The sequence below is a fragment of the Nannospalax galili genome, unplaced genomic scaffold (assembly GCF_000622305.1).
Source record: "Nannospalax galili isolate Female #2095 unplaced genomic scaffold, S.galili_v1.0 scaffold1941, whole genome shotgun sequence".
Taxonomy (NCBI): Eukaryota; Metazoa; Chordata; class Mammalia; order Rodentia; family Spalacidae; genus Nannospalax; species Nannospalax galili.
Genome location: NW_008344179.1, coordinates 304,286 through 314,885, shown reverse-complemented (window position 1 = coordinate 314,885; position 10,600 = coordinate 304,286). Strand labels below are relative to the sequence as shown.

Here is a 10,600-nt window from a genome sequence, read left to right as displayed (position 1 = left end):
CTTTGGGGATGCATCAGATACAAAAATAAAAACCATATAACCCACTAATAAAGTACAGTCAATTAATTTGCTGGGGTCAGAAAATGTAAACCTACTTCTACCTAGAAAACAGCATGTTCAGGTTTTCCTGTGAAGACAGGACCCAACTAAATGAACTTCTAGGCACAGTTCTTTAAGAAATTTGTCTCATTTCTGAATTAGTAAGTTTTTGAAATTGGGAATCAATTACTTAAATGCATTAAAATGTACCACCCTAAGCAATCCTGTGGCCCATGATCCTGTGTGTTTGAAATTCTACAGCTGTCTGTGGCAGCTTCAGGCCTCCATCCTGCTGCTCGGGTGCACACTGCTACAGAACCACCTCCCTCTGTCACCCAGCACAGCTCCAGCGTTCCTCTACAGCCACCACATGCACTATGTGGTGACCACTTGCTCCTCCCCTTCCTCTGTATGAGCCAGTGCTTCATGCCTGCCCTTTAAACTATATACTGTAGACTTCTCCTGCCTTAGGCCACCCTGCAATATCTGATTGATCCACAGCTAACTTTCCCCCCTTATCTAAAGTTCATGCTTAGAGGGCTGGAGGAATGGCTCAGTAGTTAAGGGCACTGACTGCTCTTGTAGAGGACCTGGGTTCGATTCCCAGCACCCACATGGTGGCTAACAATAGACCATAACTCCAGTTCCAGGGGATCTGACACCTCTTCTGACCTCTGGGGGCACTGCATGTGCACTTATACACATGCAGGCAATAGACTCATACACATAAAATAAAAATAATATTTAAAAAAATTAAGTTCATGCTTACAAAAAAATGAACCATTACTGAACAAAATACCTATCAGTGTCAGAAGCTAATTAAACAAATGACAAAACATCTTAAAATTCAGGGGCTGGAAAGATGGCTCAGTAGTTAACAACACTGGCTGCTCTTGCAGAAGAGCCGGGTTTGAATCCCAGCACCTACATGGAGGCTAACAACTGTCTGTAACTCCAGTTCCAGGGGATCCGACACCCTGTTCTGATCTCCTCAGGCACTGCACAATACAGGTGTATTTATATACATGCAGGTACTTATACACATAAAATAATAAAAAAATATTTTTAGAAAGATCTTAAAAATTACAGACTATCATAGAATGAAAGTCTCATAAAATAATTCTTCCCTTCTTTCACACCAAGAAACATTTATCTTGTTTCTCCCTTGAAAAAGATCTAACTTACAAATCCTTCCCACTTTACTACAAATCAATTCCCAGTGTCTTTCCAACTGCTCAGTTGATCATTGCTTCAAAAGGTAGTTTTTAGAATTAATTTCTGAAATTTCTACTTTGTGAAAATGGGAAAAATAGTTCTAGGGCAGTAAGCAAAAGCCTGTTTTACCTCATCAGAATCTACCAGCACTGGAAGCGCTCTGAAATGAAAGAGGGAAAAAACAGCAGTGTTATTAGAAGCATGGCAGGGAATTCATGAGCACTCAATGTTGAACCCCCAGCCCACCTTGTTTCCTCCATGACACACACAGCTGAGTAGGGAGAACTGGCTCTCCAGGGTGAGTTCCTGGGAGACAAATATTAAAAATACAACAGAATCTGCAGCTAGAGAGGGAGGGCAGCAGGAACCTGAGCGGGAAATTCTGGAGGTGAGAGGATAGTGGTCAGGGAGGCTTAGGGCACCAGCAGGCATTTGCTTAGCTCCTGAATTACCATTGCCTGAGGTACAGAATGTAACCTTTACTCAGGAACATAAGAATAAAAGGGAAAGAAAAGTGTACAAACATATTCACTAAGCTTCAAGTAGCCTCAATGTGCAATGGACCTTCAGGAGAGCACCCTGAAGAATAACATGTTGGAAGTGCTTAAACGAAATCAAGCAATACTATCCTTTTAAAAGGAAGGCTTAAAAACACTTTCATATGAATAAAATCAAGAGAATTTGTTTCAATAAACCTATGCTACAAGAAATTCTAAAGAAAGACCTACAGCAGAAAGCTCTTAGCTCAGACATATGGGAAGGAAAGAAGAAATACTAAAAGTGGGGCAATTATTAAAGATGGACACTTTTCTGTTAAAGAAAGTACAACACGTAGTATTCTGCAGGGACATAACAAGCATGAATTTCAGCTCCTGCAGTTTAAATGGCGCTAGCTTTGCCCATTCTGGCCACTAAAGAGCTAACATAAAAAAAGGGGCTGTGCTGGAGAGCTGGCTCAGCAGTTAGGTACACTGGCTGCTCTTGCAGAGGACCTGGGTTCAGTTCCTAGCACCCACATGATGGTTAACAAATGTTCATAACTCCAGTTCCAGGGGGATCTGATGCCCTTTTCTGATCTCTGCAGGCACTGCACAACATGAGCACACTTACATACATGTAGGCAAAACACTCCTACACATAAAAATAATTTTTTTTAAAGGGGGACAATACAAGTATAGCAAGGACATGGAGGAACTGTAGCTCCCCCACATTACTGACTGAAAGTAGTAATGCAGCTGCCATGGAAAGCAGCTCAGCATGTCCTCAGATTGTTAAAACATATGATCTCTGCACCATCCAATAATTCTACTTTTAGGTACATGAACACAAAAAATTAAATGTATGTGTGTGCACACATAACTAAAATTCATCTTTACAAGTGATGAAATGTAAAGAATCTTGATATTAGCAAAACTAAATAATAAAGTAAAACCACCACACAAAACAAAACCCATATCATACATGGAGAAACAAAGGAAAAGAGCTAAGGGGACTTCCTTCTGAAACTCTGAAAACTTGGGCCAGTGAGGTGGCTCAGCAGGTAAAGGCACCTGCCATCAAGCCTGATGACCCTAGGACCCACATGGTGGAAGGAGAGAACCAACTCCTGAAAGTTGCCCTTCAATCTCTGTGAATGCACACACAAAAAAATCGAATGTAATAAAAAAGAAGATGGGGTCCTGCAGACACATGCAGAGGTGGGAGGTCTGAGGAGCATCAAACAAAATCCCTTTAAACCACAGCCTCCATCCAATTCAGACTTTAACAGAGGATATTTACACGTCTGTGAATGAAGATGGAATATTTTCTTCCACCCATTTCAAATCTTCATCCTGTAGAAATAAATATTTGTATTTAGTATTTTCTTATTATCATCTGAAAGCAGAAATTTTTAGTAGAATATTTGTAAACTCTGAATTCTGATGTATGGAGTCTTAGGCCACGCATACCCTAAGAAGCTGGCGTGTTCACCAATGTTGCCATAAACAGGCAAACAAAAAATTGCTGCAGAGTCTTATATTTCTTGGCATTAGCTAAATACACAAATATTATTTTTATTTTTGTCCTAAGATGTCACAATAAAAATGTAGAATTGATTTATGACAGAAAATAGTAAGAATGATTTTTATTGATTTTTTATTTTTTTTGTTCTCCCTATTCATGCCTCCTAATTTGTTCACATCCTTGAAAATCTATCTATCTATCTATCTATCTATCTATCTATCTATCTATCTATTATCTATCTATCTATCTATCTATCTATCTATCTATCTATCTATCTATCTGCATATTTTGTTTGCTTGCTTTGAGATGGGGGTCTCCCTGTAGCCACAGCTGGCCTGGAACGAGCTATGTAGACCAGGCTGGTCTTGATCTCACAGAGATTTCACCTGCCTCTCCCTCCCAAGAGCTGGGATTAAATGCACACACCACCATACCAGCTGTTTATTACTACTACTACTACCATTATCATTATTTTTTTTTTTTTCCAACAGAACAGGCTGATGGGATGAGGCTGTCTTCAGTAAAGCCTACTGACTATATCACTTGTACTCACAGTCGTGCAGGAGATAAGAAAAGCCAGGCAGCTGGTATCTAGGTTTTATTCTTCTAATAGAAATTTACTTATAGTTCTTTCACTGAGAAGAGAAAAATTTAAAGTACACTGCACACTTTGGTTTACAGTATAAATAAAAATCTTTTCTATCCATTGGCTACAGGGACTGGTCCAGTTCCAGCATTAGCTGCATCTTGCTTCCTTAGAGAGACAAGGCAACTGAACTTCTTTTCTCTGAGTGGGTCCTGGGCAGGAAGGACAATAAATTTGAACCAACAGCTGATCAAGAGCTGTCCACACTTAGTTTAGAAAGTTGAAAAAAAATTCTTGCCAGGGTTGTAAAAATTGAGCTTTAAAATAAACTGAGATATATTATGCAAAAGGAAAATACCTAATAAATTAGAAATGTAATATATTTTAAGTCCCTTATCTAAAATGCTTGCGGTCAGAAGTGTTTCATATTTTATAATTTTTTTAACATTTGCATATGCATGAGGAGATAGCTTAGGGATGAGACCAAAGTCTAAACATGAAATTCACTATAATTCATATACACTTCATATACAAAGGCTGAAGGTAATGTTATATAGTACTTGTAAGAATTTAGTACATGAAACAGTTTCACAGTATGGAATTTTCCACTTGTGATGTGAAGTTGGTACTTAAAAAATTTCAGATTTTGAATTTTTAGATCAAGGATGCTCAACCTATAAATCTAACACTGCCTAAGTAAAACTAGTAATTTTTTTAAACACTTAAATTACCATGAAACTACTCAAAGAACACATTTTATAGATTACCAAAAATAAAAATAGAGAATTTACCAAATCCAAACAAAGTTGTCGGATACCAACTGCCCTGCCAGAATGTCTATGTATATGTAAGTCTTTGTACAGTGGCCTTTGCAGTGCATGAAACTCCAAGATGCCAGGTATGGTGGTGCACGCCTTTAATCCCAGCACTTGGGAGGCAGAGGCAGGCATTTCTTTGTGAGTACTAGGCCAGCCTGGGGCTACTTTTTTAAAAAAAAAAAAAAAAAAAAAAAAAAAAAAGAAACTCCAAGGCATCAGAGTGCAAAAAAAAAGTGCATAAGGCATTTTCTTCTGTTTACCCTCATAGTGATTTTACAAGTAATGACGTGCAAGATATTTAAACTCATCTCTGCCTTATATTTTGTTCAAGATTTTATAGTTTTTAAACAAGGTTTGTTGCCTTTGGTAACACAAAAGTCCTTTTCCCAACAGATAACAACTGTTATTTAAAATGGTTTCTACAGCAGGCACTAATATGCTGAAAAGTTAACACAAACTTTTACTAAGACAAAGCTTCGCAGTCTCTAACATGCAAAAGGGCCATCTTTGGAACCTGGCAGGGAGCAGAAGCAGGCTGGGGACACCTGAGATTCTGCGTCTCCAACAAGGGCCAGATGACCATGACAGAAAATAGTAAGAATGATTACTGCAGGCCCATGCCTAGTACAGGGGAAGTGAGACTCTCCAGCAGTATTACAGCTATGGGACTAACTAGTACTGCTACACTTATTTTAATAAGCAAAAAACCTTAGCAAAAGCCTCTCTGACAATCAATGGATCTTGACACTGATACAGACTCTAAAGTATTATAGATTGGGAAGCCATTAATTAGATATATACTCATCCTGGTGTGGTGCACGCCTTTAATCACAGCACCCGGGAAGCAGAGGCAGGTGGATCTCTGTGAGATCTAGGCCAGCCTGGTCTACATAGTGAGTTCCAGGACAGCTGGGGCTACAGGGAAACCCTGTCTCCAAAAACCCAGAAAAAGCAAAAACGTATATACTCACGAAATTTTCAGAAGTTGGTTTAGCTGTCCCATTTGAAACTGTTTTTGAGGCTCTTAATTTTATTCCTTCAGCTACAATCAGAAAATCAGAGAGATACCTATAAGATTACCAAATAATGCTTTTCTTTATAATGCCACATTTATTACCCCCAATAAGGAAAAGAGATTCTGCTTTTTCATTTGTTTGTGTGGTTTTTTTGTTTTCTTGCGTTGTTTGTTGAGATAGGGTCTCACTATGTAGTCCTGGCTGGCCTGGAACTCACTACAGAGACCAGGCTAGTCTTGAACTCAGAGAGTCACCTGCCTCTCCCTCCTGAGTGCTGGGATTAAAGGAGTACGCCACCACGGCCTGAGAGTCTGTTTTCTAAAGAAGGAAGAGTGGTAACTTTGGCCAGAGAGGTAGCTTTAATATGCCATTTGGAAATGTAGGAAAGAGACATGAAAAAACTAATATGCTATTAAAATTGATATGTAATAATTTTACATGTTTATGAGGTACAGTATGCCCTTATTTTCTTTCTCTCTGGATCAAACCAGGGTAATCAATGTATCACTTCAAACATTTATCATTTCTTTTAGTGGGAATGAAGCCCTCTCTTTTAGCTACTGTGAAATAGACAATAAATTATTAACTATAGTCACCCTACTGTACTAGGGACCACTAGGACATGTCCTCCTATCTAACTGTAATTTTCTCCCTTTTAAGCAACCTTTGCCTGTCACCTCTCCTGCTTCCTTTCTCAGCCTCTGGTAACCACTCCTCCACCCTCTGCATCTATGAGAACAACCATTTTGGCTTCCACATCAGTGAGAACATGCGGTATTTCCTGTTCTTTGCCAGCTTATTTTGTTTAATGTAGTATCCTCCAGGTTTAGATCCTGGTAAGTGTCATGACAACCAGGTTTTCAGGTTGCTAGTTTGAAAAATACCTTTAGATGAGAGTGCACGCACTCACCCACCCACCCACACACGCACTTTCTTAGTTTCAATTTAACATTTAAAAATATATAAGATTTACAGTATTTAAAAAAATAAAATATCTCTGGGGGTTTGGGATATAGCTCAGTGGTAGAGCATTTACCCAGAATATATGAAGCCTGAGGTTTACTCCCCAATCCAAAGCACTGCAACACACACACACACACACACACACACACACGGACATATACCCCCCCTTTTATTTTTTACTTCTCTAATGTATAAGCTGTAAGGAATGTGATTATGGTATAAAATAAGGTATATGCTTATGGTGGGAAGGAAAGCATGCTGATCACATTTGTCCCAGGCTCTTTCTCACATTGGCATTTTGAGTGGAGCAGAGAACAAGAGAGCAGGTCCTGGGACTGGACTGCCTCATATGGAATTCTGGCTCCTCCTGGTTATGACTTTGGGCAACACAACTTCTGTGATCTAGTGTTCTCAACTGTTAAATGGGGTTAACAGTGTCTAGTGCCGAGTTCTAGTGAGCACTGAGCTAACAAGTTAGCACATAAAAATGCCTGACCCGTAATCTATGAACAGTAACTATTCACTTTGATTACAATAATATGGCACATGTTGTTTCTCTATACACATTACAATGAGACCAACAGTGTAAATTGATATAATGAGCAAGGATAAAAATCTTCAAACATTGTTTCTACCCCAGGTGTGGTTGTGAGCGCTTTAATCCCAGCCCTCAGGAGGCAGATGTAGGTGGATCTCTACAATGAGGCCACCCTGGTCCACATTGTGACTTCCAGGTGGGCTGGGACTAGGGAGACCCTGTCAAAAAACAATCAACAACAACAACAAAATGTTTCCATAAAGTATTAGAAATCCCAGCATTTTTCTCAAAGGGGTAGTGATTTTTAAAAACTGAAGTATACATATATAATATGAAGATTAAACATATAGACTATTTACAGAGCTTTAACAAGCATATACACTTGTACATCTGTCATTCCAATCAGATACCTAACATTTCCAACATCACAGAAGGTTCTTTACATCCCTTTGCAATCCATCTCCATCCTGTCAGAAGTAATCAGTTCTGACACAATCACTGTGCTGGACACTTTTGTTGTCAACTTGACACACCTGGGCTGAGGGAGCCTCAAATGGGGAACTGCCTCCATTGGACTGGCCTGTGGCCATGTCTGTGGGGCACTTTCTTGATTGTTGAGTGATGTGGGAGGGCCCAGCCCACTGTGGGCAGTGCCACCCCTGGGCAGGGTTGTATAAGAAAGCAGGCTGAGCATGGGCCAAAGGATCAAGCCAGTAAGCAGCATTCTTCCATGACCCCACAAAGAGGCCAATGAATCAGCTCCAAGGGTAAAGGCCTCGAGATCAATCTCTGAGACCCAAATAGCAGAAAGAGAGAACCGATTCCCAAAAAGGTGTCCTCTGACCTCCACACGAGTGTCATGACACACAGACTATAGCACGTGAGCACATATGTATGTGCACACACAAAATAAATGTAATTTAAAATGAAAGAAGAATCCAAAAAGGACAAATTGCAACAGAAAAAATTATGCTAAAACATGTAAATTACATACATCCTGCCTTAACAAATGCTTAGCTGAGCATAGTGGCACATGCCTGTAAGTTTAGCATTTGGGAGGCTGAGGAAGGAAGGAAGAATACCAGGAGTTCAAGGCCAGCCTGAACTACATAATAAATTCCAAGCTAGCTGGATTACAGTGTGATACTTTGTCTTAAAAAACAAACATCCCCCTTTTAAAAACTCTCAATGGGCCTTTTCCTAGTGACCCAATGAGCCATCAAGAAGGGGCAGAGTAAAAACACTCCTTTTGGGTGAAGTAGTAACTTGTGTTGTTTTACTTCAATCCATGTTGTAACAAGAAAAACAAACAAGCAAAGCCGGGCTTAGTGTTGCAGGCCTTTAATCCCCGCACTTGGGAGGCAGAGGCAGGCAGATCTTTGTGTGTTTGAGGCCAGCCTGGTCTACATAGTGAGTTCTAGTCCAGCTGGGGCTATAGGGAGACCCCGTCTCAAAAAGACCAAAAAAAACCAAAAAAAAAGACCAAGCAAGCAAACAAAAAAATAACAACAAAAACAAAAATGGGCTGAATGTGGTGGCATACACCTTCAATTCCAGCACTTGGGAGGCAGAGGAAGGTGATCTCTGTGAGTTTGAGGCCACCTTGGCCTATATAGTGAGTTCCAGGTCAGCCAGGGCTACTTAGTGAGAACATCAAAAACCAAAGCAAAACCAAACAAACAAACAAAAAACAAAAAACAAAAAACAAAAAACCCAAACTACTATCACCAATAAATCCTTACAAATGCTTAATTAGAATATTATCATAAAATTAACAAGATGATAAAATGTGATATAAAAAACAAGAAAAATGAAAATAGTACTAAAATTATAGTTAGAAATGCTTTGAACATGACTAGGAAATTACAGTTGTTTAACAGGGCAAGAAGAGCCAATTCTCAGAAACTGTCATCATCATTAAGAAGTCGAATATACTTCAGGTACTAAGCACCACATAATCTCACACTATCCTTGTGATGAACCAAGCATCTGTTTTAATACTTTAAGAACAAGTAAATAACAAAAACTCAAATTTCATTAACAATCTCAAAATTTTAACTACTCACTTTTCTTTCTGTAGTATAATAATCAAATTTTTTTAAAGTCTCAATATTTTATAGGAAAAAATTTTGTGTGTGTGGGCACATGAGTTGGGTGTGCAGGTGTGTGTAGGTCACATATGTATGTGGTACACTGGACCTGTGTATGCTTGTGGTAGAGGACAGAGGACCTCTGGAGTCATTTCTCAGGTGCCATCTGTCCCTCTGCCCCACCCCTGCCTTTTTTTTAGAGACTCTGGCCTGGAATTCAAGTAGGCTAGGCTGGCTGGCCAGCAAGCCCCAACAATCAGCCTCCCCAGCACTGGGATGATAAGTGTGTGCCACCATCCCCATCTTTTTTTTTTTTTTTTTTTTAACATGGGTTCTGGGATTGAAGTCACATCCTCTTACAAGGCAAGCATTTTACTGACAAGCTAGTTCTTCAGAACTCATAGGAAAAAATTTAAATGTTGTGACCTTGCACATCACCACTAAAGACCTATTTCTGTTACAACATGTACAATGGCCATTAAAAAAAATTATATATATATACTCACACACATACTCACTTAAATTCTCAGATGTTACCATGAATTCTTCAACTTCATCATCAGAATCATCTATTAAGGGCATGAAGGCATACCTACATAAAACAAAGGAGCAGGTGTGTTTAAAATGTTTAATGTCAGTTTAAATGTAAAATAGTCATTGCATCCAAAAAAATCTGTATTTTCTAGGTTTTTAATAAAATATGCTCTGCTGTCTTGCCCTCACCAAGGCAGACTGATCTCCCTGCCTACCATGTTTCAGTTTTTCCTTAACGAAAGAATATTAAAGGATTAAAGGCCATGATGGAGCCTCATCTACTAGGTGATAAGATCACATTCCTTCTCAAAAATACTGCTGATGATAAGAAAAGTGTTTCTGCAAATTTTCTAGTATAATAATAAGAATTTTTAAAATTTTATCCTATTTGTTATTTTCATTTTATGTGTATAAGTGTATGCCAGCGTGTGTGTAAGTGCACCGGTGTCATGCAATGCCCTCAGAAGTGAGAAGGTGCTGGATCCCCTGGAACTGGAGTTTCAGATGGTTAGCCACTGTGTGGGTGCTTGGAATTGAACCCCCGTCCTCTGCAAGAGCAGTCAGTACTCTTAACTGCTGAGCCATCTCTCCTGTGCCAAAGAAGAAAACTTCTTATAGATGAAAAATCATTATGTTTAGAGGACAGTTATGTTTTCATATCACCAACTGAATTTGTATTTAGATAAAAATTTAAATTTTTAGAATTTTTAGAATCCTCTATTTTGTGTTTTATCACCAAATACATTTTACAAAAATTGCTGATAGATTACAGATGGAAGCAATGTTTACTAAGGTCT

General features: G+C 39.0%; 1 protein-coding gene and 1 non-coding gene across 7 annotated transcripts in view; one reads left to right on the top strand and one right to left on the bottom strand.

Moving 5' to 3' along the window:
* The window catches only part of Tmem87b (transmembrane protein 87B), a 52,558-nt gene that overhangs the window by 1,046 nt on the left and 40,912 nt on the right, over nucleotides 1-10,600 (bottom strand). For 4 of the 6 annotated variants that reach the window (XM_029567044.1, XM_008840353.3, XM_017799945.2 and 1 more), the window contains 4 exons: nucleotides 9,776-9,861; nucleotides 5,634-5,704; nucleotides 3,034-3,086; nucleotides 1,384-1,414 (listed from right to left, as the gene is read on the bottom strand). In XM_029567044.1, coding sequence (XP_029422904.1) covers nucleotides 1,384-1,414; nucleotides 3,034-3,086; nucleotides 5,634-5,704; nucleotides 9,776-9,861 — 241 coding nt within the window. The remainder of the gene's footprint in view (nucleotides 1-1,383; nucleotides 1,415-3,033; nucleotides 3,087-5,633; nucleotides 5,705-9,775; nucleotides 9,862-10,600) is intronic. The other 2 variants (XM_008840354.3, XM_008840355.3) reach the window with 1 other exon arrangement.
* Nucleotides 8,349-8,481, top strand: LOC115071588. The gene has a single exon (XR_003850686.1). It is a non-coding gene; the product is annotated as a small nucleolar RNA SNORA21 (small nucleolar RNA).